This window comes from Vespa velutina, chromosome 6 (assembly GCF_912470025.1).
Source record: "Vespa velutina chromosome 6, iVesVel2.1, whole genome shotgun sequence".
NCBI classification, from domain to species: Eukaryota; Metazoa; Arthropoda; class Insecta; order Hymenoptera; family Vespidae; genus Vespa; species Vespa velutina.
Genome location: NC_062193.1, coordinates 22,087 through 48,801, shown reverse-complemented (window position 1 = coordinate 48,801; position 26,715 = coordinate 22,087). Strand labels below are relative to the sequence as shown.

Genomic DNA, 26,715 nt, shown 5'->3' with positions numbered 1-26,715 from the left:
ACAGCCAATCACGTTGAATGTCGAATGGATGATGCGGTTTCCGCACTTCCATCGATATCTCTAGTTTTTCTTTTAACTCGAGCGATAATATAATGACTTATCTTCATTGGCTAGGTTTCAATTCGTTCTAATTGTTATATATAATAACTTCGATCTTTTTTAACATGTTTTTTGTATCTTTATGTCTTGATACTTGATTAGAATATTTTGTTTCTCCTCTATTTCGCGAAATTTTTAATGTAACAATGATATATATATATATATATATATATATATATATATATATATATATATATACGTAAACTCCTATAAATTTGAAAAAAAATATATTGGAAAAGTGAAATTCTTAACTCTTTTGTGAAAAAACTTGGTAAAGAGAAGAAACTAAAAAGAGAAATAAATTTTAATTGAGCCTGTGTTGCCTTGAAATTGCAACTCTCTAATTCACGAGTTGCCGAGAGAAAAAGAAGCAACGAAGAAGCTCCACAAGTGTTCACATGGCAACATACAAGGACATATACCAATGATAAGTAACGACATAAACTTATAACTTTGCGATTTTTACGTTAAACTTGTCAACGAAAATGTTAAAGATAGAATGCACTTCTTCCAATCTCAAAAAGCACGGTTGTGATATATCGAGAAATTTCCTTTACAAATCTTATCTTATTATCTTTGACCGTATAATTCATATTGTACAATACAAACAATAGATCTAAAATAAGCGAACGCCATGAAGAATATGTATAACGTTTAAATAAAGCTTATCCCACGCGACGATAACTAAAAATATCAAGTTATAATCCTATGCATCGAAAGAAACGTTCTGTTCGAGTTCGAGTTATGAAAGAATTTTACCTACCTATCTATCTGTGTCTGCTTCCTTGGCCTTGCAAGGATACAAAGGATTTCAAAGCGACGTAAGAATATGTGAGCTCGACAAAATCCTTTTTATTATAAGTTATATATATATATATATATATATATATATATATATATATATATATATATATAGGGTATAACGTATGGAGGAGACAGCTGTTAGGGTAAGTTCATACGTATCGGTAATTTTTCTGAATCAACGTCAACCGAAAAAGCTATTTATATCTATCGATAAAACCATCAAATTCTACATGCATCACTGGCGACGAATTCGCTTCTCTTATCGGCAGATGCAGTATCGTCGATTGACGTCGATTCGACAAAATTATTATTATTATTATAGTTATACCAAATGACTGAAAAGATCGTTTCCGAGTTTTTACTTACCGTGTAGGATATCTTTCGGTTTTATTTCTCTAAACTTAGTTATTTTACTTAGTTTATTATGTTTTTGCCTAGTCTGACGATATATGTTGATTATTTTTTCTTCTTTATTTCATTTTTATTGAAATATATTTTTTACGACCAGATCTTGTTAAAATTAATTTTTTTTCAATGATTAAATAAACATTAAAAAAGAAAACATTTTATCATTATAAAACTGTGGCATTGTGAATTAAAAACAATGTGAATCGTTCTGGTCTCGATGCGTGTTCTAGTTTTCGGTTCGTTAAACGGTCGTGTCTTGGTCGGCCTATGGGTTTTCTTCCGGAATTTGATTCGATCAAAGGAAGACCCGTTAGGTCGATTAGATAAGGCAGAATTTCGATAATAAATGTCGATGGAGAAAAAAAGTCATATCGTATTGAATCGTTGGAAAAGTTCGTAGCAATTTTTACTACAAAATCGAAGATAAAATGTATAGATCAATTTTCTTTTTTCTTTCTAATATTATTTAATATTTCGTATACGTCCAATTTGTTAATTCAATTTAAATCTTATAGAATATTGATATAAAAAATTATTTTAAATCGCTAAGAAACTTTCGTACTTTCGGTTTTTAACTTAAACGAATCATCTCGTATAAATCGCCTCCTAGGAGATTATTTAATATGAGTAAATGATATCATCCCCATCGATTAATCGACTGATGTATATTTTTAGAAAAAAGAAAAAAAAAAAAAAACAATTCTTCACCGTCTAAGAATGACAGTAATCTCGACCTTGCATCGTTTCTGTTCATAATACCTCCCGACTTTCGAGTGTAACTTCAAAATCACACGAGTGTAAGAAAGAAGAAAAGCGTTTATGCCTGATACTCGTGTATGAATGTATGTTGACTCTCAATAATGCCCATTTATGTTGCTAGAATACAATTATTTTTCATTTTTAACAAGATTTCTTTTAGAAACAATTAGAAACATAAATGAATATAAAATAAATATAAATACAAAATACACGTAATAATTTTGTACAATTTTTAGAACGTTCTTTTGAAATCTGCTTTCTTTGAAAACAATAATTAAAAAATAGCAATAAAAAATGTGTTACCACGTGATAACAAGTTGAAATTAATCACAGAACTGACCGATTTTTATCTAATCGCAAAAAAACGAATTATGTTCTCTTTGAATGTATTTGTTTATTCGACGATCGCGTCTCGATTGAAAGAAGAAAAGAAGTCTCGATTGAACGTTCGATCGCAACATAGAAACACGATGCACGTTGTATTACGGCTCTCGAATTTATCGAGAGAGAGAGAGAGAGAGAGAGAGAGAGAGAGAGAGAGAGAGAGAGAGAGAGAGAGAGAGAGAGGTATTTGCTCTTTCCGAAAAGAACGTTTACAAGTATTTAAAACGTAGTCCGATCACATTGGAAATGGAGAATGTACGACATGACAAGTTGTGCCTTGAATCTTGATTCGATTCGTTTCAAATTCTTCATACATTAGTCACGACGAATTAAAGCGAATCGTTCATGATCTAGGATCGAAGAAGAAAGTGAAAATATCCTGTGGTCTTATTATAATTATTAATTCATATAACGATCGACGAAACATTGTGACATCAAAACTTCCATGTAAATGAGTCTTATAATTAAAAGATTTGGACAGTACTGTCCAGATATTCGTACGGATATAGTGAGTGTTCCCTGTAAAAAAAACGAATAATTAAGAAAGATCTTGTATATCATATAATGAAAATCTATTGTTTTGGAATAAGTTAAGAAGATTTTGAAAGTTAAGATTAGAATATAGAAGAGGAGAATTGGAATATCGAAAATTGAACAATTCATGATAATAAACAAAGTCAGATTTTCGATTGTAAAAGTATTTCTTTTGCTTTCAAAGACAAGAAAAACTTTTTAATGCAATGTTGTAATTTATAGAATAAAATACTGAATGTAATAAATGATATATTATGCAAGTTTGTCCTTAAAAGTTACCTATCATTTGACAAATATTTCAAGTTCGTTCAAACATGGAATGATTCAAATTGAAAACTTATTTGCTTTCTATCGACTTGCTCGAAATTCTAAATGTACAAAGATAAAGGAAAAATAATTACACAAACCTTTGGCTTTTCGCGTTTCCTTTTGATAATAAGGCCATCGTTCTCTATGTAATCAGGAACGTCCTTCCTGTTGCTAAAATTGAATACCATCGTGTTGTTCTGTTGATTCCAAGGTTTGGCATCCCAAAGACCACCACCACCACCACCACCACCAGCACCAGCACCAGCACCAGCACCAGCACCAGCACCAGGACCAGCACCAGTACCAGGACCACCAGTGGAAGTCGACTTCTTAGTTGGCTGTATCTCATCGGCACTCTTCAAACTAACCACAACCTTTGTAGGTTGTTCTATACTTTTAACTCGATTTATAAGATTCTTCTCTAACTCTCGATTGCTTAGATTCTGTTGAGGAATTTGGGTTTTGGTGGACACAAGTGGTCTTATAATACCAATTTGTTTTTGAGGCGGAGACGATTCACTTTTCTGACATCTTATCGTTTTAGACTCGTTACCCTGAGAATAGGACGTTGTGGTAGAACTGATTAAGCTAGCAGACTTTGGAGATTTGTTGTCAGCCTTCTTCTCTTCGATCTCAACATTGTCCCCGTTCTTCTTCTTATTATCTTTATCTAGAGCCAATCTCTCACGAAAAAGTTTCGAAGCTATTTCCTGATCTCGAAGAATTCCAACAAAGGATTCATTACTCTTTATATCACAGGTACTAGCCTTTGATATATTCGTAGCCCTTTCCTCGAGCTTACGTCCATTTTGTTTCACACCTGGCAAATAATTCTTTTCTCTGGCATTGGACTCATCGTTGAACCTAAAACGCATTGTCGTACCAGCTTTACCAATATTGTCTAAAGCCGAGGAAGAAATTGTTTTCGGTCCATCCTCCACATCTTTGTTCTTCTCTTCTTTATCATCATCATCATCGTCATCATCATCATCATCTTCATCATTATCTTCTTCTTCTTCTTCTTCTTCTTCATCTTCCTCCTCATCTTGATCTTCTACCTCCTCTGCTACTTCTGGTTCTAGTCTCAACTCATCAATAGAAAGATCCTTCGGAATGGATGACTCGATGGTTTCATTTTTTTTAGGACTCGGCAACCTTTGTCTTGTAGACAATATCATCGTTTCTTTTTCTATCTGGCGATTATGCGTTTGAACGAGCTTACCCGTTTCTGCGATCTCTTTGGCAGGGCTGGGTTTACGGATTGGACTGGAACTCTGAAGTATAGGAATATTGACATCCTTGACAGGCGAAGACGGACTCTGAACAGCTGGAGAAGAGATCCTGGGTGACAATAATGGAGTTAAAGGTGGAGATTTAATACCTATCTCGAGAGTACCAACTTTCGACCTATTTTGAGGTTCCGGACTTGGTGCTGGAGAAAACCTGAGCTTATTAAAGGTAGGCTCTGGCGAAGGTGACGGCGAATGAGACTTTTCAATTTGCTGAAACTTGCTCACTACAGAAGAAACTGATTGTACTATAGGATCGGTAATGACACCGTCGAAATGAAAATCCTCGTCCTTTTCTATAAGCTCGGCCGTTGGTTTTTGAGGTAAGACGATCTTCTTCGGTGACGAGGAACCGGTAGTATTAGTCCTGGCATTACCATTGACAAAGGGTTTAGGCTGTAGCGGCGGTTTAGGTAGTACCTTTTTTTGATTCTGCGCTTTGAAAGTATCGTTGATCGTCTTAAAGGTCGCTACCTTAGCAGCGACCTCTCCTTTAGGCTTCAACTTTTTCGCCGATCCTTCGAATATGCGCATTGTCGTTTTGACTAGATCGGGTGGAGGCCGTTCGGTTTCTGCCAAAACTGGCTTGATTCTTTTCGGCTTGTTCGCCGCCTTGGGCCGGTCTATCTCGCTAAGTCGACTCTCTATCTTAACGGTGCTCCTGTCGACGAGAACGATGTGATCGTTAATCGGATCCTGTCTCGACGCGATCCTCGTGTTAGCATTTGCCTTTGGGAGACCGGAATCATCGATCGAGGATGAACAGGCATTGTACCTTATGAGAGTTTCGACGCTTCTAGCTCTCTTCATCGTTTCGTTACCACGATTAGCATTTCGATACCTATCGCCGCCGGTTTTGCTCGTTTGCCCGGCCACGTTCCTCTTAGCGTACTTCCTACCAGAAACGGTACTAGAATTTTTTTCGTTAGCCGGCTCGTCCTCTCGATCGAGTAGATCTTCCAAACTGGCAGCACGTCGGAAACGTTGAACGGTCGCTCGGCTCTTGTTGGTTTCCCTAAGAGCGAGATTAAGATATTTGCTTTTGAGTTTATTCACGATACCAGGACCGTATTGTAGTTCCTCGGAGCTGTCGCTTTCGGCGTCGGCTTCGTTCGTTCTGACGCCTACGGCGGTCTTTACGTTGCTTATCGTGTTACCACTAAGTTCTTCGAATACGTTGTTGCCGATCTCGCGCGTTCTCCTCGTACCAAGGACATTATCCTCGGTCTCGTAATCATCTCCAACGTGCTCCATCTTTCGTTCCATGTCTGTGGATCTGATAGAAGCACCACTAGCACCACTGCCGTTTACATCCTCCGAATCGGAGCAAAGTGAGAGATCCGCCTCGAGACGCATGTTGCGCGCCACTGAGCCAATTTCGCAGCTATTACCACCGTGGAGAATGGTGGCGCCACTAGCGAGTCCCCTGCCGACAAGCGGAGCCATCGTAGTAGGGAGGCCGCCCATGCCGCCCCCGGTACCACTAACACTATTACCGGCAAGAGCATCGGTAAAGGCGCCGATAGCAGTACCAGCCTCGTTACCGCTACCACCGAACTTTTCTTCCTCGCACGTTGTCGTTACCGTCGTCGTTTTGAACGTCGATGATGCATCTCGTTGTTCCTGACGACAGACTATCGCGATATCGTCGCGACTCTCCGTCGATGAAAGTTTAACGCTCGCTCCTCCGTTGCTCGATAGAATCTTATTTTGTTGTCTTCGTCGTTGTATCAGATCCCTTTTCCATTGAGGCACGTTATTATTACCGGCTCCGTTCGACTCGCCGCCGGCCGACGCGTTGCCGGCGGTAGCCATCTTGGACGACACGCGTTCCTGAACGCGCTCGCGACAGACCTCTCCCTCTCTCTTTCTCTCTCTCTCCCTCCCTCCCTACTTACCTACCTACCTACCTACCTACCTCTCTCTCTCTCTCTCTCTCTCTCTCTCTCTCTCTCACGCTCTTTCAAAGTTTACAAACTCACTTTTGCACCGTGACAATGATAGGAATATGAATCCAGAAAAGTGAGCCGATTTTTCTTCTTCTCGACACTCCTCGTTTGTTAGAACTGCTGCTGATGCCGATGCTACTGGTATTGCTGTTCGACGGTGCATCGACGAGAAACGAGCCAATTGCGCGAGCGGATTCACCGCTCCTCGAGACAACGCCCGCGAATCGGAGTCCCGCGATCACTGTATAATCGATCGCTTTCGTGGAAAGGCTCCACTTTCGCTGGAAAAAAGGAGGGGAAGGTCACCCCACCACTCCTTCGTTACTGTGTGGATGAGATCGATCGAAATCGAGAAGCGGCTACTACTTCTTTTTCTTTCTTTCCTTATTTCTTTCTATTCTCTCTTACCGTTTCTTTTTTTCTTTCACGATAAACAGCTATCGCCATAATTCGGCTACGTCGAAGATATGCTCGTTGACCTGTCACCGCGTTCGTTCGTCGACGATCGACGACGACCGTAGACGATCAGACCCGATCGGTGAAAATCGTAGCTGGCACGCGCGTACACGCGACGTACACGCGAACGTGTTGCCCGATGCATCGAGAAAGCTGTCGTTTTATCTGTCGTTGCTACGGAGACAACGACAATGATGGCAGCTACGAAGGCAACACAGCGAGACGCACTGCTTGCACACACGCAACCCTGATGCCGTACGTATGCACGCACGCAGCGAGTAATGAAAGGCAAACGAGCCTATTCCTGTACTTTTTCTCTCTCTCTCTCTCTCTCTCTCTCTCTCTCTCTCTCTCTCTCTCTCACCCGTCGAACGATCGCCTCTCACTTGCGGCACACGAGTCTCTCTTGCGAGAACCCTTTTGCTCCTCCTCCTCCTACTCCTCAATATCTTTCACCCGTTCCACCACCCTTTTGCGCCCTCTCCTCTCTACGCCCTCACTTCCTCCCCACCGCCCTCACGACCGCCAAGAACTTTAGGATCGATTCACACTGTTTACAAAAGATATTTATCGTGAAATTTATTCAAAATACTTTTTACATATCTAAAAAATAATTAAGTAGATATACGTGAGCTTGGAAGTAATGTATACGTTTATCTCGTTGGATAGAAGACAAATTCAAATTATGCGCCTTTTATGTACTCTCGTCTGATTGGTGAAATGATCGACTCTGCGATCATTTCAAAATGTTGGAATTCGAATATAAATATCGATAATAATAAGCATAGACATTTCTCGATCATTTATTATATATATTTTATGATAAATAAGATTTACATGCCAAATAAGAAAGTGCGAGATCAAATTTTTTTAGCACTTTAAAGAACTACGAAGCATTTCGGAATAGGGTGTTTCCCTCTTCGAAAGATCGTTACCTTTCTTAACGCATTCCCTGACAAGCCGTTTTTGACTAAGTGTCGTCTTTAGGCCATGTGCATTGAAAATAGTACAAACATTAATTTTTATACATTTGATAAATATCTAGAAATTATCCATTCCTTTTCATTTATTTATCAGTAGAGTAAAGAAAAATAAACAATGTATACTTAAATGGAAAACAATTAAGTTTATATATTTCATATTGAAAATATACGAGAATAATGAAAATGTTAATTTTTTCAATTCCTTCCCGTCTTAATCTCTTTAGGATTAAAATCTTCATTAAATCTACGACGATACGAAGGAACCGTTTCAATTCACTTTTGCCGACGAAAAAATCGAATTTACCTTTGTGTATTACATCTGTTAATGTATATCGTGTAAGTTCTCTTCTAATAATTTTCTCTTTATAATTTCGATTAATCTCCTCGTTTCTGCTTTTCTTCTTTTTCACTATAGAGCAAATATCTAATCGGCCAATTGCACGATAAATTCACACAACTAAAGAAAACTGCATCGCGCAATTCATCACTACGTCGCGTGTACCGTTATCAACGCACGGCTATGAAAAATTGCTCCGAAAACGTCATCCTAGAACACGTAATAGTGACTTAGAATTGTTCTCTTGGACTTTATCTATTAATAACACACTTGGCTTAAAAATGAGATCCATTAACAACCGCAGACGTATAAAGTAACGTGTTAATAGCATGGAATGGGTATTATTCTGTAAAAAAAAACAAATCGAATTATACGATTATCATCATATCGTCACAACGGACGTGTAATCGCAATCAAAATGCCTACTGGAATTACGTTTCTTTCGCGATAAACGATAAAGGAGAGGAAACAGCACAGATTCAACCATTGGAACGTACATATAAGTACGATGACCCGAAAGCATGAATGACCAAATGGAAGGATGATTTTCTCGTTGCGAAATTGGAGATTCGTCTTAGAGTGTAGGTGGTGCGTGCTTTAGTGCAGCTTACTAAGCATCCTGCGTTATTACCAGCACAAGCTTGTGCATACACATGCACATATACATATATAAACCACTGTATACATAATTATATATACGTGTCGGCATACTATTCGTGAAATAATCTATTTTCGTCGTCATCCTCGTCACTGTCACCGTCGCCGAGCGTCGTTGTCGTCATCGTCATCGTCGTTACTAGCGAAGCTTGCGAAAATTTATAGTAATTACGATCCTAATAGTGAATACTACAGAGAATTCTACGTTTCGTTGTTTCGTCGGAATGTGGAATAAAAATTTGATCGCAAACATTATACATCTCTCTTTCATATACCGTAGGATAGATCTGTTCAAATTAAAATATTCGAAAGATACTTTTTTTTTGAAAAGTAAGTTAATGTATCCATAAGTAACGAAAGCGTTTCAACGTTTTCATTTAAATGTTCTAAACTATATAATCTGACAGGAATGCCATTAATTCGTAAAGACATTTTTAAAGGAAATCGAGATATAACTTTATTCCGCGAGCTTCCGAAAAATAATCGGAGAGATGCGATCGCTCGATGTTAAGAACACGGGTAATTATCGGTAAAAGCGGTGAAAGGTTCAACTAGTCGGTCTTCGACCGAGACGGATCGCTTGCAACAAATGCATTCGTTACGATTACCTCATTGCGTTCTCTCGTGACGCTTTGTCCTGACCACGCACCACACGTTAAACACGCTTTAAAGCATTTCTAAACTATGTGTTACTGCGGCTTAGGCGAGCGTCAACTTTCGCGTAACAGACGAGTTTGCAAAACTGTCTTGTCTGGAAGTACGGAACTCGACATTTTTTTCGGTGAAGGAAAGACGAAACAAAAAAAAAAAAAGAAAAGAAAACAAAAAAAAGAAAAGAAAAAAAAAAAAAAAGAAAAGAGAAAAAGGAGGAAAAAACGATGTAGTAGGTCAGATTTTTTTACAATCCTGAAATATATAAATATCTAGGGAAGATATGAAGATATCTGCGGTCAGTTAACTTTGAATAAAATAACATGTTTTAAAATGATGTAATGCTTAGGAATTAATCGTTGACAATTTTTGTAAATTTTCCTTTTCGTACGATCGTTTTATAAAACTCGTTAAATACAAGGTTCAATGTTTGACGAGAATCATTATGACGGAAGTTATCAAACGTTTCATCCGACAAAACCGGTATTCTTCGTATAATCGCATGTTTCTTATTATCATTCCGTTTCGCTTCGTCGTAAATTTTTGTAGCTTTATGATTTCTTTAAGCGTCGAAATCCATGAGAAAGGTTTAGTAAGTACTTGTATCGTCGAAGAGGGATAAATGCGAAAACAAAATGGTCGCCGCTTCAGGCCCCGCTTATCGACACGTACGGAACCAATTCCATGAGTGAAACCGGTTTGGAACTAGTTTTCTTCGGTTTTTCGGCCCTTCCCCTCGCAAGATCCTGTCGCATACGACTCGAGCACGAGTCGCATTCGTGTACGGAATCTCTCTCGGACGTGTGCAAAGTTTCACGGAGGTCACACGGAGGTATAACCTTAGAAATGGCAGACGACGAGAAGGAACAGAGAGGTAAGTAAATCTCGTTTAAAACGAGAACGTGGTGATTCATTTTGTCTCGTCGGTACTTATCCGTCGCGCGTTAAACATTGCGAAATGCAAATCTCGCTTGCACCTTTTCTGCAATATCTTCGAAATATCTAATACCGACGATGTAAGATCCTTTCATTTACTTCCCTTACTTTCTCGTTTCCCATCTTCCATATATACGCCATAGGCACGAATAGACGAATAAGTTATGCTCGATAAAAAAAAAAAAAACCTTTCCTTTTTTTTTATCTCTTTTGGACAGATCCTTACACATATGTAATATATGTTATTTTAATTAATTCATTGTTAAGGTCCGAACGTCGATGGAAATCAAATGGAAATCAAAATAGAGCCTACGATGCAATGTTACGTCGAGGAGGAACATGAAAATAGTTTCTCCAGTTTCGAAGGTAACGGCGCGATACCCTCTACCGCGGACGTTGGTGCTTTGAATCTATGGACTAGCAAGGCTACCACCTGTCTCATCGGTCAATATAAGAAATATCGATCGATGGTCGGACAATCGACGCAGATCAGAAGTTTACGGGAGATGTTTGAAATGATATCTCTCGAGATGCAAAATTATGGCTTTTATTTTAGTCCTCAAAAGTGTGAGAACAAGTGGCGTGTTTTAGAACGTAAGTACAAAAATTTAGTCTTCCGGGAACGATTGAAAAAGCCTGGAAGAATGAGACATTATGGTCATTGGGAACATAAGAGAGCACTCGATGAAATATTCAATGAGAAAGAGAGACATGTGTATTTCGAAGAAAACGATTTTCCGTCGCCGGCAAGATCAGTTAAATACTCTCGGATGATTCTACCAAAAACAACGTCGGAACAAGCCACGAGCTCATCCAATTCTAATAACAATCAAAATAATGATCCGTTGGCTACGTTAATATCGAACGCAGTACCGGAAAAACAAAGGGAAGAATCAGACTACAAGGTTACTTTGACGACGCTATTTGAAAGATTTTTGGACGAAATGGGAAAGAACTTTGCGTTGGCTGAGCGAAACAAGGAGAAACGACATAAGGAGGAAATGGCAATGCGCCAGAACGAGTTGGAAGTAAAAAGAAGATTGTTGAAATTGAAAGAACAAAAGATAGAATTACAAAAGTGTCAAATGATCGCTGCTGCTCAACATTTTCATCTTAACAAACAGTAATCCTGTATATCGAATTTTATGTTCCATCACCATCTCGTTTTTTCCTTTTTGCTAACTTTTTTCCAAGTATTCTCTTCATGTCATTTTTTATTTTTTACAAAAAGATCGGATTATATGATTGGTCGGAAGCTTCGATATTTGCTTGTTGGTAAACAATGGTAAGTAATAGAATGCAATAATCGAAGAGAGAGAGAGAGAGAGAGAGAGAGAGAGAGAGAGAGAGAGAGAGAGAGAGCGCGAAAGATCTTAATATAGGGCGATTATATTTCAAATAAAATGAATGCACAATAAAATATTTGCTATTACGAAGATAATCATTCTAATTCTTAATCGAAGAAGTTAATACAGACGATGAATACAGATGCATTGCTAAAAAGCGTGTGAAAAGAGTAACATTGAAAAACAACTGATAAAAAAATGAGATAAAACGATTAAATTGCACTTTCATTCAGATAAGGTCAAAAGAGTAATGTAGGATTTTATGAATGTCAACATCGTATTTCGCTTTAAAAATTTATATTCTCTATTAAATCTTCAGACATATTAATCTATAAATTATATCTTGATGCTTATGATCAACATTCAAAGATCATGAAAATGAGAATGAAGCTTAAGAGGAGAATAAACACAACTTTTCAAGGTAAATAATATTTTCAATGTACATAAATAAAAATCCAATAGTTGAAAGCAGTTCGGTATGAAATCCTTTTGCCGTTAGATGGTGCTCGGGAAGGTTTAATGTTATATTCAGTCGATAATGTAGGACCGTTCGACTAGCCTATTCCAAAAGATGGCGTAGATAATAATGACGGTAAAGAAACATGTAAAATCAATATCTTTTTTCTTTTTTGGATAATATAAATAACAAATAAAAATAAGACTGTAAGGTCAAATTTTTCATTTTCTATTTAAATATAGATCATTTAAATAACGTCACGAACAATTGACTTGCCACTAGTTATTTTTACAATTAAAGTTATATTTATATAAAAATGTACGACATTGAAATATAATTAATACTTATTTATGATGTTGTGAAGGAAAATCTGATTGAAGATAATATTTAAATAATATTGTAAAAATCGTGTCATTTATTTATTTTTTTTTTTTTTTCTTTTCATAATTCACAATAATATCACACATAGAGAGTATATACGCATACACCGTTTTGTAAAGTTACTTCGTAGACATTATATGGATATCAATATCCAAGATTAATCTATTCTAATTTTTATTAGACAAAGTATTGACTGAAGATAAATCTAATCTGTTACGTTACCCTGGCGACGCACAGTTTAATTCAGTGAGTCGAGGTGAGTTTATGTATATCTTTCGTTCGTGCTTCGCAACGTAGTATCGTCTTTGCTCGATGATCAAGATCTCCTCAAAATCTAATCAATTCTATATCTTTTCGAAGGGAGTCTATAAGAGGAAAAGTTAAAAGTATGGCAATGAGGAGAATGGAAGAGTGTCGAGTTTGCAATCAAGGATTACCGGCTTATAACATTCCAAATGGGCCACCGGACAAGAAACCCACGTACACTTTCGTCAAAAGTCCTAGAGCGATGTTGCACATGCAGAAGAAATATAGAAATCCACCGATGTAAGTACAACTTCTTCATATATTCTTTCGTTTTACGAATAACGTATATATACATCGTTTGTATTAATTTTAAACACCGATCCCGTCGATCCACAGCATACGTGTATCGATCGAGGAACGTTCGATTAACGAACGATAATTCATCTGAGAAATAATAGATAGAACCTAGAAATAATAGATAGATCCTTCGCGAATGATCGATGGACAGAAGTCAATCTATGGCAGAAAATAAAACGAATTAGAACTTTAAATTATAAATGTAATTTCACAAACCGATCGATCTCATTAGTTTGCACATTTTTGAAATATCCTTGACTCCATTTCACCGTTTCCATTCATCTTCCTTTTTCCCGAATTTATATTTTAAAAATGTATAATAATCAAAAGAAATTATTCTGTTTATCTTCGACGATCACGTATCGATTTACTGTAAAGAACAAACTTAGAGAAACGATTAGATATTATCTTTGTAATAAGTTCGTCGAGAAACGAACGAAAGAACTTAAGATTTTTTAACCACGTAAACTTTGACTTCGTGGGATAGCACCGAGCGCGAAATATCGATTGTCAAGTTTATTAAAACAGATATGGCAAGCGAGACTTTTGTTACAAGTCATGCGAAACCATTTTTTTTCCTTTTCTCATATTCGTATCTCATAAAACGATCCTTCGCGTATGTTATTGGGCTTTAATACTATGGAGAGTATTAAAAAAAAAAGGAAAAATGGAAAAGTCGCCATCGATAACTGGAAACGTACGGAACATCGATAATGCAACGACCGTACCCGTGGTCCTAGATCGTGAAGCGAGTTATTCACGCGCGCACACACGCATATACAGGCATATATGTGTATATATATATATATATATATATATATATATGTGCGCGTGTAGTTTCTGGGCTTATAAACGACACAGGAGGGAATGACCGCGCTCCATGATTTTATCGGCCGTCATTTCTCTCTTTCTCTCTCTCTCTCTCTCTCTCTCTCTCATGTTCACGATCATACGTTGAGACTACGAAATATGACTTAGTTGTTATTTTAATTAACGACCCATGATAATTAAAATTGATCGAAATCTCTTATGTAAGCATTCGTAAACATTGTTTATTTAACGAAATAAATATTTATCTGAATTTTTCCAAGTGAAGCTCGAGACACGGAATCGGAATCTCGTTCTAGGAAATTGATAATTTAGAAGATCGATTTTTCTTTTTTATTCGACGCAAAATTGACAAAGTGTGATCCGTCGATACTGTCACGTCATATTGAAATATTTACAATTCGCCTGACTTCTCCTCAATATTATTGAATGAAAGTAAATCATTGACTAGTTCTAATCATTGAATAGTTAAAATGAAATTATTTTTATATATTTCATTTGCGAGTAAAAAAGCACCCTCGTAATCGCAAAACTTTATCATTGTGATCGCTCTTCTTACTTCACGCGACACGCAATTCATGTTTTTTCTTCAAGGACAGAGAAACTTAGATATTCTGATCGAAAGGGAAAGAAATTTAAATATTTCTTTTGAATAATTTTCTTTTTAAATTTCAACGAGAAATGTACAAATAAATACTATTCATTTTTTCGCGTCTTTGCGAACGAAAATTACTTCGAAATTTTATTTTAACGATCTGATTTTAACTAAATATAGATAGAGCACTCTCCAACTTGAAATGTCGTGAAAGTCGAGGGACAGATCTAGAGATCGCGTTTAGGTAAGTCGCGAAGAAAACGCAGGAGAATTCATACGAATTAATTCTAAGTTTTCACGCGTATTTACGCATATATACATATACATATACATATACATATACGTATACGTATACATACATACATAGAGTCATCCCTCTCAGGCATGCGCAACGTTAACGGCTGGTCAGCGTTATTGAGTGGCCGCCGAGCGTTAAAAGCATATATAGCAATATATGTAGTATATACGTATATGAACAACCCCCCACTATTCGCCGTCTATATCGTTCGATTCTAAGGACATTGTCCAGTCTCTGAACTCTCACGAACGATTTCAAGCCGGTCAGTATCGGCGCGAACCTTGGCTGAGATACTTTTCTTATTCTTTTTCTCTCGGTGAGCATTTGTGTCTTCTCGTTTATCAAGAAATATTAGAGATTTTTTCATGGAAAAGAAAAGAAACTAAAGAAAGTATTATCGTAGCCGATACATTTGAATTATAGACGAGGTTGATACAGCGTAGGAAGTCGAGCTTATACAACAGACTTCTGTATTGAGTCTTCTTTCGTTTGAAACCTTAGCTTTTCTGGTAGGGAGAGAGAGAGAGGGAGAGAGAGAGAGAGAGAGAGAGAGAGAGAACATAACGGTAAACCAATGAGTAATAAAAATAAAGATCATTTTGAAAATCATCGAATTCCTGCGACGTCTCGAAGGGAGAGGACATTGATTTTCTAATTTAAAGTCCGCCGAAAGGACAATGCGTCCTGCATACGTCGAGACACGAGGATGAAGAGCACGAATTAGTGATCTCTTCGCCATGCCAACTGGAATTTCATCAATGTTGACGCCAACCGCGAACGTTGGATCGTTTAATAATGAGGGAAAAAATTCGGGAGCTTTTACGATCCTTCAAAGAGACGGTTTAGACTCGAGCTTACCTCTCTTACATGTCAACGACGACGAAGAGACGTATTCAGTTTCGAAACTGACTAGAGTGGAGAACGTAAAGAACGATCTGTATGCTCGTAGACGTCTCTGTAAGTCAAACGAGCATTTGCTTTTGGCGAGTCTCCAATGTAATCAGGCTAATCCGTTACGGAAGAAACAGTATACGAAGAGTCAGAACGATCTCGAGGACGAAGAGAAACGTCGGAGGAGGGAAAACAAGGAGGAAAATGTGGAGAACGAAGAAAAGAAAGGACAAAGAACTAGTATTCCTCTTTCAACGGAAGATTTCAACGAGGTACTCAATGCTAAATTGAGGAAGATCCAAGAGGACGAGGAATCTATGCAAAAGTATCGAGACTCGAGAAAGAACGAGTCGAATTCTCAGCAACGAAGAAAACCGTTCATCACCACGGTTAAGTGCGGAGAGTTTCTAATGCCACCACCGGAAGTAGCAGCACTTCTTGGCATCGGTCCGATCACGAACACTCAGGATATTGTCGGAAGAACAATAGGTGGTATTCCTCAGGGTGAGGTAATTGATAATTGGCAAGGTCCTTCCCGTTCCAAATTGAGACCTCTGGTGTCATTCGGCAAGAAACCAGAAGTGCGTCATAGCAAACATAAGGCGAGATGTCAAGCGGCAGCCCTCAAGGCCACCGTTGATTTCGCACTTGACAAGACCAATGCGACTACCCTGGCCTCCTATTCTTGCTCCGAGGAACATGCTAGGAGAAACAGGAGGTCTCCGATCAGAGTGGACGGGCTGTAAGTTCGACGAGTGGCCCCTCTTTGCTTCATGTTTCTTTCTTTCTTTCTTTCTTTCTTTTTTTCTTTATTATCTCTTCCTTTTTTTCCATCTTTTGCTTACGCGTTTTTCCCTACTTATGCCTCTCTCTCTCCCTCCCTCTCTCTCTCTCTCTCTTTGTTCCCTTTATTTTGTAAATTGTATCAGTGATAGAATTTACTTTTATTTCTAACTTCATTATCTGTCTCTTTCTTTCGTCTTGTCTATTCTTGTTTCGTCCATTATTTTCTCTTTCTTTCTTTCTCTTTTTAATTCCTTCCTTACTTAGCTCAAGCAAAGCTTTACTTTCCTAAGGGCGAATCGAGATAATGGCAGTCCATAAGGCCGCGATTTCTTTTTTTTCTTTCTCGCAGATTACCAACGACGCCGCGAGGTTTACCGACAAAGTTGGAACCGATCAAGGGCGCGATGCTGAATAAGCTGCCTGGCCTTCGCGGCTGGTAACCGATCTTTCTCTTTCTCTTTTTCTCTTTTCCTCTTTCTTAGGCACTATTTTCCATCTTTATCTTTCTCAATTTCCTTTCTCTCTCTCTCTCTCTCTCTCTCTCTGTTTTATTTATTTTATTATCAATCCTTTATCGCCGATCGTCGATATTTAAATATGGACATGCTTCACGAACGAAAACAAAATATTAATTTTATAATTACATTAAACATTAAGTAATTAATGAACAGTAATTGGTAGAATTGTTTTGCATTCTTTGTCTCTCCGAAAGCGTTTCTTGTATGAAAAATCTTCCAGAATCTTCCAGTTCTCAACATATTTTTTTTCTCTTTCTATGGATTCTTATCAATCGCATAAACGATCGCATGCGAATAGCTTCTAAACACGCTCGTGTCATTATGCGTCACGACGTAGCCCGAACAGAAATTCTACACTGGTTATTCGTCGAGTAGTCGTAGAAAAAATGAATAAGTACAAAAATAAAGGGGGGGGAAAAAGAAAGATAGAAATTCTCTTTTTTGAGAATTGTCTTACATTTTAAAGAATACAGGAAAATATTTAGAGAACGGAGAAGGAACAGATTGATGCAAGAATAGTTAGTTCGTCGATTTACGTTTTAGTCCAAACGAATTCAAGTTCTTCATGCCCGGACATGTGATTATTTTTGATACTTTTTCGTACGTTATATGTCGAATTTAATTTATTTTTTAATTATTTGAAGAAAGATATAATTCTGACAATTGTAACAAGCGATTGCAGATCGCTTTATTGTATTATAAAATATAAGACATTTGTTAGAGTTTGTAAGTAAAAAAGAAAAGCAATTAATTCGTAAATAGTTGTATAATTAAAAGGAAGTTTGAATTTTTTTACAAACTACGAAAGTTTAATAATTACTCGATGGCAACCTATGTGACTCGCAATCAAATTTACAGTGATCAAACGATTCCTTTCGGGAATATCATGTACGATCGCCGAGTAATCCGTGGGAGCACCTTTGCAGTCCCTCCTGCCCTAGTAAGTATTTTTTATTTCATTTTTTTTCTTTTTTCTTCCTTTTTTTCTTTTTTCTTTTTTTTTTTTTTCTTTTCTTACGTCGAACATTGTAGATCGATGGAGAACAATCGATAGCGGCAAGGCAAGCGGAAGCAAGAAGAAGGCATCTGGCAAGAAAAAGGGCGCAAGCTCAAATTTGCAAAGTTATAAGATCGGGCTCGCCACCACCAGTCGCTGGCCGGAAGCACGAACCGGTCCAAACTGAATTTTATCTCGAGGAAGTAAGCGCAAAAAAGATTTTATAAAGCGATATCAAAGTAACGTAGTTACTCGCGTGAGATAGAGAAAAATATTAATTCTTTATAATCGAGCATTATCATGATAGAGCTATTCATCATAAGTCCGATATTTTTTATAGTGTTTTAATCCATTAAGTCATAAAAACTTTCCATTAATTATTTTCTTTCGTAGCCTTTGCAAAAATTATTAAAATAAGCAAACGTATTTTTTCAAACTATCGATTTCTTTCATAATCGCATTCCGTCATCTATATTTTCTATACGAAGCTGTCAAAGTCTGCGCGTGAATCATTTTCGTTTTATAGCCCGTGAAACATAAATAAAAGCTTCTTTGAGTATCGATGAGAAAAAAGAAAAAAGAAAAAAGAAAAAAGAAAAAAAAAAAAAAATAATCAATTCTTCAACTTTGTACGTTTTCAATTTCTAGCTATTTGAGAAACCGGACGAATTCGAGGTCAGCACACAAACCGATTATTTTTTGGATCGACCGGCTACGCCTAAGTACTGTCCTGCAAAAACCGGCGAGGATGTCTCTACACAAATTGAACCAGGAGACGTAAGTCGAACCTTGCCCTGAACAGTTTTCAAACTTTCAACGGTAACTTATATCTACGAAGACACATTCAGTCTTTCGTATATCTACGAAGATTCTCGGCAGAACGATCGTTTTGCAGCTCTTCGACTTCGATCTCGAAGTACAGCCTATTCTTGAAGTAATCGTTGGTAAGACTATCGAGCAAGCTTTGATCGAGGTCTTAGAGGAGGAAGAAATTGCGGCTCTACGTGAACAACAAAGAAGATTCCGAGAATTGCGAGCTGCTGAAAGAGCCGAGGCAAAGAGATTGAAAGAACAAGAGAGAAGACTTCGAGAAGAGAAAGTAATGAAATATTTAATTTGAATATTCTTTCGTTAACGCTAAATACTTTGTTCTAGTTTTAACTTGTTTCTGAATATTGATAAAAGTTTATAATTGTAAATATATTTCTATCATGAAAGGTTTGGTAAATCACTTCGAGTAAATTCCACGCAAACGACTAAATTCTATTTCTCTTTCTGTCCTTAGGATTTCTGCTTGAGGCAGCACGAGGAAGCAGTGAAAATTCAAAAAGAAACAGAAGATCGCGTCGCCGTTGCCGTATTACTTACTGGATATATCGCCGAACTTTTGCCGGCCGTTCTAGAAGGTTTAAAAATGTCTGGATTCCTTCTGGACGAAATTAAAGCAGGTATATGAATTTCAAAGTATATTCGGAAATAATTTGTCGAGAAATTCATAAAAATTATATAATAATAATAATAATAATAATATTTATAGATGTCGAAGAAGGTTTCATGCCATGGTTGATGAAAGAAGTTAAAAAGGAGATGGGTAACATGATCGAAAGCAGAGAGTTGCTAATGGGTAAATTAAAATTTTCTTTTTCCATATCTAGATAGTTACTAGTCTTGATACGTTACGAGTCGTATTAGTTTAGGCTTTACAGTATCGTCGTCAATTAATTATAAAAAAAAGAGAAATGTTTCTGTACTTTTATCATCACTAATGAGCTTTTAGAACTACGTCAACCTTAACTATAGATAATGGAAAAGTTGAACGAGGAATATAGAGACAAGTCTCTGACAATGAAGTACGAACGCTGCACGTATAGTTCTTACCGTTCCTTTCTCGTCTCGTTTTCGTTCGATTGAAAGAAATATAAAATTAACGAATTTCCAAAGATTACTCGCTATCAGTCAATTATTGATCGCATTTTTTCTTTACAGAAATCATCAAAGAAATATTGGAGAACAGGGCCGAAACGTATAGAAAATTAGGCGAGGAGTACGACGCTTCCAGAAGAAGAATATCCGATGATCATTTAGAAGATGGTGGTCGAGATATAGATTTTCTTAATTACGAACCACCTTTCTTGTAGAAAAACGATCTTATTCGAACGATAAATTGTCGATCGTTTCTTTTTATTGGATTATAATCAAAACCAACAGAAGCATATAATTATATGAACAAAAATCAAGATCTGTTTCGACGTTCTGTACCTATCGAATATCATAGTTAAGATATATGAACGAAACAGCTAGAATTTCTATTGTGAAAAGAGGTGTGTGTGTGTGTGTGTGTGCGTGTGTGTGTGTGCGTGCGTGCGTGCTCTGATTAAATACTCAAAAGGACTCGACCTTGTTGTCATACTCGTTGATTGTACACTTTGTTCGAGGTATCTTACTTAATTTTGGATTTAGAGGCATTCGCTAGCGCTGGATCTATCTCTTGCCCTTCGTATAAGAATGTAGCTTCTTTTATTAAACAGTGTACGATAGCTTTGCGACAAATCCATCTCCATCGATAGTTTCCATTTCCTGACAAAGAATACCGTCGAAACGATAGAAAACAACGACAGTCACTAATACGGAGAGCTAGATTGTTTTCTTAAAAATTAATTATTATTTATTCTTCTTCTCTATCGTCTTATCGATCATTTGTTAAAGATATTGTATCATGCACATTTTTATCCCCTTACTTTTTTTAAGTCAAAAATGGGCAACTTTCCTGCCGTGGGCTACACGATAAGAAATTCACTATCTAAAAAGAAGAAAAAGAAGAGAAAAAAAATAAAATAAGTTTAGGAGGCATGGCAGAGTCAAATAGTGGGGCAGGAATATCTTCTCCCGGAGTAAGTAAAGGCAAGTAAAGGTGCGGGCCATGTGGCCTTTTGGCCGCCCCAGTTGTCCACCTTTGCTTTATAATTTAGCTTAATGATTTAGCTTAATGTTCGATGATGTATAATTGTATAATGACCATTGTATTATTTAGAGGACTTTTACTTGATTTCTTATTTATTTTCGCCGAATTATCGTCGTCTTGCGCGAGCGGTATTAGGCAATGTTTCTTATGCCGGCTGTTCCTTGATTAGAATTAAGCAGAAAAAAAAAAAAAACTAATTTACTTTTTCTATAATGACATACGAACGAACATAAATATACATATTTATATTTCAAGAAAATTATCGAAGAAGATGAAGATTATTGATTGTAACAAAAGAATGGGTATAGTATAAAAGGTTTATAAGCATGTCAATTGTTTGGATAAGCTTTATGCTGAGAGAGGAAAATAGGGATTAACTAACTAGATGATGTAGATAAAAAACTTTATGTTTATGGTCGAGCAATCACGCCCGTAATTTGACACACTTTGTTATTCACTTATATCTTTAACAAAAGTCGAATTGTTTATACCAATTTAAATGGTTTTATTAATTCTACATGTCTTAACAGTTCAGATCGATTTGCATATGATTTACTGCAATGATCATGAAACGGCACTTAATGAAATTTTTAGGTAAAGAAGCATTAAAATAGCATTAAAGTAGAAAATATCGAAGGAAATATTTCATTGGCTGCTTACAACAGGATCGATGACTCCACCGACAATAAATTCGTCTGCTCGACGATATTCGCTTAACCAGTACAAGGCCAGCATGTTTGATTTATTAAAATCGTCCGCAAAATGAATTACCGTTAATTATTCTTAGGCAGGAGTAACACTTCCTGCGGATAATTCATGTCGCCAATCGATTCGTTAAATCATTGTCGACCGATCTCGAATTGTCCTCGATCAAAGAGAAAACAAACGTTTTACATATTTGTTGCCGTACAAAAATCTGTTCTTCATTAAATCAGGATTAAATTCTGAATCATAATAATATAAGGTTTCACGATAAATCGAGATCAGCATGGTTTTAAAAAGTCATCACTCAAAATATTCCAAATAATCCAACAGTTTTTCGATCTTTTGAAATAGTGGATACTGTTATTTCGTCAGCTGCATCCCCATGAATGCAATACACTTTTTTTTCTTTCCTTTTTTCTTTTTCATAATCAAATGTAATTTTCAAGGAAATTTTCTCGCGCAAACATTATTGCACCTTATCGATCATTCATTTTCAGTTTTGCTTCACTTCAAGAGACAAGACCGTTTCAAGAGACAGTTACTAATAAGAATTATTTTCTAAATGAAAAGTGATGCATTTTTCCATTGTTATTCTCCTTTATAAATTAACTTTTAAAATTAAGCCAATAACTCCTAACGATTAAGTAATATTTCACGATATTGGGCCTCCGAACCGTATGCCTCACGTGTCATGTTACATGGTACTCGTTTTTGCCGGACAGTGGCAATATGACAGAGGCATCAGCTCGATAGTACTTGCGGTATATATATCGCAAGTAATATCGATTTCCAGGTCTCACCACAAGGAGGTTTGCGTGCATGTGGAGAGCCACGGGCTAAGACTTTACTATTAATACATTAATATCGATTATATAGAATTATTATTATATTAATTATTATTTTATTTAAAATTATAAAAATTTACTCCAATTTGAAAAAATTGAATGCAATTGTATCATCTCCATTCAGGAACAAACTACTACTACATTACTACGAGCATAACTGTCAATGTGGTAAAAGGGTAAATGGGATTTTGATAAAACCACAAGCCAGTAACGAAGGGTTCGACATGCCGACCATCTGTAAAATATGACTTGTGGTCGATAGTTTCTCTCTTGAGCCAAAGTTTCTAGGGAACTCTTCAGCATATTACTGCTTCCTCCCTTAACCGCTGTATTGAAGCATTATTTACGTGCGATGCAGAATAAGTTTACTCTTTAACGAAATGCCCTACCGTTCAAAACAATGCATCAACAAAAATTGACATGTCACATCAGCAAATTGACATGGTGAATTATAAGAATGAAATCGTCCCTAATCTAAATCTACCTGATCCCAACCTGATCTCACTTTATGCAACAAGACTTAAAACACTCTGCGTGTTAACAAATGCATTTTTTATATTGGTGCAACAGCGATGACCTCAAAGCTTCGGCGTAGCTCCAATATCAAAGAAGAAGAAAAAAAAAAAAAAAAAAAACAAAAAATACATATCTACGTATCTATATAACTGTCCTCTGTTTGAAAAGTACATATTAAAATGCGTAACGGTCAGGGTCACCGGAATTATACTAACTAAACTTATCAACGGCTTCCAGAACTTTCCTAGTGCTTCTTCGGGATACTATAAATCAACGTGCCTGATTTAAAGACAAGCCATTTCCTTTACGGACATCGTACTTGTTTTTAAGTAATACGCGAAAATCCGTATCGTGTTCGTTATGTGAATGAGAACGAGGAAGAAGAATAAGAATAAGAAGAAGAGAAAATTTATAATGGCGATGACAACGAACATTGACGAAACTAATATGGCACAATTTCATAAAGGTTTATCCGAATGGTGGAGCGAGGAAACAGAATACGCTTTTCAAAGGATCGAAAGGTGGACAGCTTTAGTTAGAGGATACAATCGATTTAAGTCAGAAAGATTATCGAAGGGCCGTCAGACGATGCTCGACGAGCGTGTATCAAATTGGAATATAACTTCGAATAAACTTATCATCGAGGATTCTTCTTTGAGTCCGTGTTTTCATAATTTCAAAAGAAATCGACGTAGATCACATCACGAAGAGAAAATGAAGATCAATCAAAATAATGTTAACAGTGTTCTTGGATATCGATCTAATGATAATTTGGATAGCGCTTGTTTAGCAAATTATAGATACGATCATAGTATTTATTTCAAGACCATCGGTGAAATTAGAAATGATAAGAAAACTCTTAAGGAAATTAACGATGATTCTAAGAAGGAAAATCTCTTGATCGATGCTGAAGTAGTAGTAGAGGAAGAAGAGGAAGGAGAAGAAGAAGAAGAAGAAGAAATTGAAGATGAGAGTAAAGATTATGAACCCAGGCTCGTTTATCATTCAATGGACTATAGATTTTATCTCGACAATGCTAATTCCAAATTTAATTCCAATCGAAAAGATGTTAATGTACGGCCTATCACTGATTTAGCAGATCTCGATTTAAATTCGAAAATACCTAACACGGTGTATCATAAAAACGAAGTTAAATCTATGCTCAAGATAAATAATAAAAATATGGAAATAACAAAGGATGGTACCGAGAATAGAGATGATTATGATAGTGGAATGTTTAATCATGAATTGAAAAATGAATTCAGAAAGAGTCAGAGTGAAACTAAGGGAGGTTTGAATTTAAAAATGATTAAACCCGCAGGGACAATAAATGGGTTTATTGTTTGTCAAAATAATAATGTTTCCTCGGGAATATTTTTAAATGATACGAGAAATGTTGTATCTACGTACTCGTCACCGTGTTACCGTTAATCCATCCATTTAAAATACATATTTATTCAACATGAAATTCAATATTTCCTAACGATTTTTCCAATATTCATCACATATGTTATATGACGTATCTGTTTCAGGTACGTTTTTGAGAGACTTAATAATTTGAAGCGAAATAAACGCCAGGGTAGATTATATTTAACTTCATCAATTTTACATGGGAATTGAGTTATTACCTTTGTAATATATCCGTAATATGATTGTAATACGTACCCTTTCATGTTGTTTCATACCTCTTTATGGTACTTTTTTTTTATCATCCTCTCCCTTTCTTTGTGTGAATGCGTGGCCGTATGCATTCCGCACAAGTTGGGGAGGTCGCGTCGCGCATAGAATGAAAGAGGGTGCGTCACGCACACACAATGTGTTAATGTCTGTATACGTAAAAATGATTCTCTCGAAATTGAGAAATTTACCTACTGAGAGGAATTCTTCTCTCTCCTCGCCGCAAATCATAGTACACAATTTGATAATAAAACCATATTATCTTCATTATTAAATGCCCGACATTCCTTTGCGGAAACGTACTTTATCAGTCACTAATTTTCCCTATTTTTGTTAATACATTTCTCTAAATATTTACATCTTGTTACGCAATTTGAAAATACAATAATGATCTTATTATATTTCTAGTTATCCAATAATTTCTAATAAATTATTTTAACTAATAGTTACCTCGTAGGCAAATATTGAATTTCTCTAATCGTTTATTTTTTATTATTACGTATAATCGAGTATAGGAGTGATTTTATTATATTTCTAGTCATATAATATTTGCGATAATATATTGGTATTATCCGAATGATTTGTTTTAAGAAAAGAAAAGAAAAGAAAAGAAAAGAAAAGAAAAGAAAAAAAAAAAAAAAAAAAAAAAGATAAAAACCACATCATATGTGTGGTTTTCTTTTCTCAACATTTACTTCTCAACATTTTACTTAGCATAATAGTAGAGATCTATTATAATTTTTCTAGCTATCGTTGTTCGATCAATCGATTAAAAATCGCTCGAAACATAAGTTATAAGAAGACGTAGAAAGATGGCTTTTCAATGAAATGACCCTTCCTACCAAATGGAATCATTAAAATTCTATGTTCTACGTAGTGTACGATGTTTCTCTCACGAAAAATAAATAAAGATGAATAAATAAATACTAAGAAAAGCAAGAAACAATTTCTTCCCCCACGATCCGAAAAAAAGATTCCAACACAATTCGATTGTAAAAAAAAGTAAAATGATCCAAAGGATATGAATATGTATTTATATGGGTATGGTGAAATGATCGATAGGCGATATCAAAAGGAGAAGACGGTATAAAAAATAAAAAAAGAAAAATAAAGAACGAGAAAAAAATTCAAATTTATTCATAACATATATCATATTTCCAATGATTTATTGCGTAATTTATAATTGAATCTGAAGAATACCGGGAGATCTATACGGCCCATGATCTAATACGAAATCGTTGAACGAGTGATGCTGTCTTGAGAGCGAAAAAGGCAGGATTTGTTAACTAAATTGATCGAAAGCTTCGTCCATAGAAAGAGGAAACGATATATTACGAGTACACTCTTCGTTCGTAACGTATATATACTTTGACTTTATAGCACGGCATGATATAAGCAAAGAAAGTCATTTAACAATAATGGAAATAGGAAGGAACCACCTCTTTTTTCTACACGCGGAAACTTATAAATGAATACTTTCAGTAATTTTATAAATAATTAATCAATCTCTAACGTACACGTTGGACAATACAGTAATTTTTCAAAAATAATAGATTCGTTCAAACATTAAAAAGAAGAAAATTTGTGAGAAACTTAAAATAATTTTAATTTAAAATATACTTAAAAATATTATCTAATGGGTTGTTGGCCTTCTGCAATATAACCATAAACGAAGCTTCGACTAATTTTGACAAGTTAGTTTCTTTTTGCACTTCAATCAATGCATATCGATACTCTCTATCTCTAAACGCGAGA

General features: G+C 36.2%; 4 protein-coding genes across 8 annotated transcripts; 3 read left to right on the top strand and 1 right to left on the bottom strand.

The window, feature by feature from the left end:
- Nucleotides 1–2,628: 2,628 nt before the first annotated feature.
- On the bottom strand, nt 2,629–6,501 carry LOC124950056 (eisosome protein SEG2). The gene is made up of 2 exons (XM_047496204.1): nt 3,396–6,501; nt 2,629–2,973 (listed from the first exon to the last, which is right to left on the bottom strand). Exons 1-2 carry the CDS (start codon nt 6,399–6,401, stop codon nt 2,854–2,856), a joined length of 3,126 nt encoding a protein of 1,041 aa, XP_047352160.1. The 5' UTR covers nt 6,402–6,501; the 3' UTR covers nt 2,629–2,853.
- Nucleotides 6,502–9,804: 3,303 nt separating this feature from the next.
- On the top strand, nt 9,805–13,001 carry LOC124950061. 2 transcript variants are annotated; one of them, XR_007101248.1, is made up of 4 exons: nt 9,805–10,493; nt 10,823–11,678; nt 12,221–12,322; nt 12,921–13,001. XR_007101248.1 is itself a non-coding variant. In XM_047496217.1 (3 exons), exons 1-3 carry the CDS (start codon nt 10,304–10,306, stop codon nt 12,234–12,236), a joined length of 1,062 nt encoding a protein of 353 aa, XP_047352173.1. In that variant the 5' UTR covers nt 9,805–10,303; the 3' UTR covers nt 12,237–12,685. The 2 variants fall into 2 exon arrangements, 1 of the variants encoding a protein (XP_047352173.1); XM_047496217.1 differs by lacking the exon at nt 12,921–13,001 and having other exon boundaries at nt 12,221–12,685.
- A 1,997-nt stretch (nt 13,002–14,998) lies between these two features.
- LOC124950058 (flagellar radial spoke protein 3) lies at nt 14,999–20,792 on the top strand. Of its 4 annotated transcripts, XM_047496209.1 has the most exons (9): nt 15,003–16,696; nt 17,090–17,176; nt 18,117–18,198; nt 18,291–18,458; nt 18,904–19,032; nt 19,151–19,354; nt 19,541–19,703; nt 19,793–19,879; nt 20,242–20,792. In XM_047496209.1, the coding sequence occupies exons 1-9, from the start codon at nt 15,801–15,803 to the stop codon at nt 20,391–20,393; spliced, it is 1,968 nt and encodes a 655-aa protein (XP_047352165.1). In that variant the 5' UTR covers nt 15,003–15,800; the 3' UTR covers nt 20,394–20,792. The 4 variants fall into 4 exon arrangements, with proteins under 4 accessions (XP_047352168.1, XP_047352169.1, XP_047352165.1 ...); XM_047496212.1 differs by lacking the exon at nt 18,291–18,458 and having other exon boundaries at nt 14,999–16,696; XM_047496210.1 differs by lacking the exon at nt 17,090–17,176 and having other exon boundaries at nt 15,004–16,696.
- A 2,774-nt stretch (nt 20,793–23,566) lies between these two features.
- LOC124949602 lies at nt 23,567–25,967 on the top strand. Its single transcript, XM_047494928.1, has one exon. It carries the CDS (start codon nt 23,650–23,652, stop codon nt 24,712–24,714), a length of 1,065 nt encoding a protein of 354 aa, XP_047350884.1. The 5' UTR covers nt 23,567–23,649; the 3' UTR covers nt 24,715–25,967.
- Nucleotides 25,968–26,715: the final 748 nt, after the last annotated feature.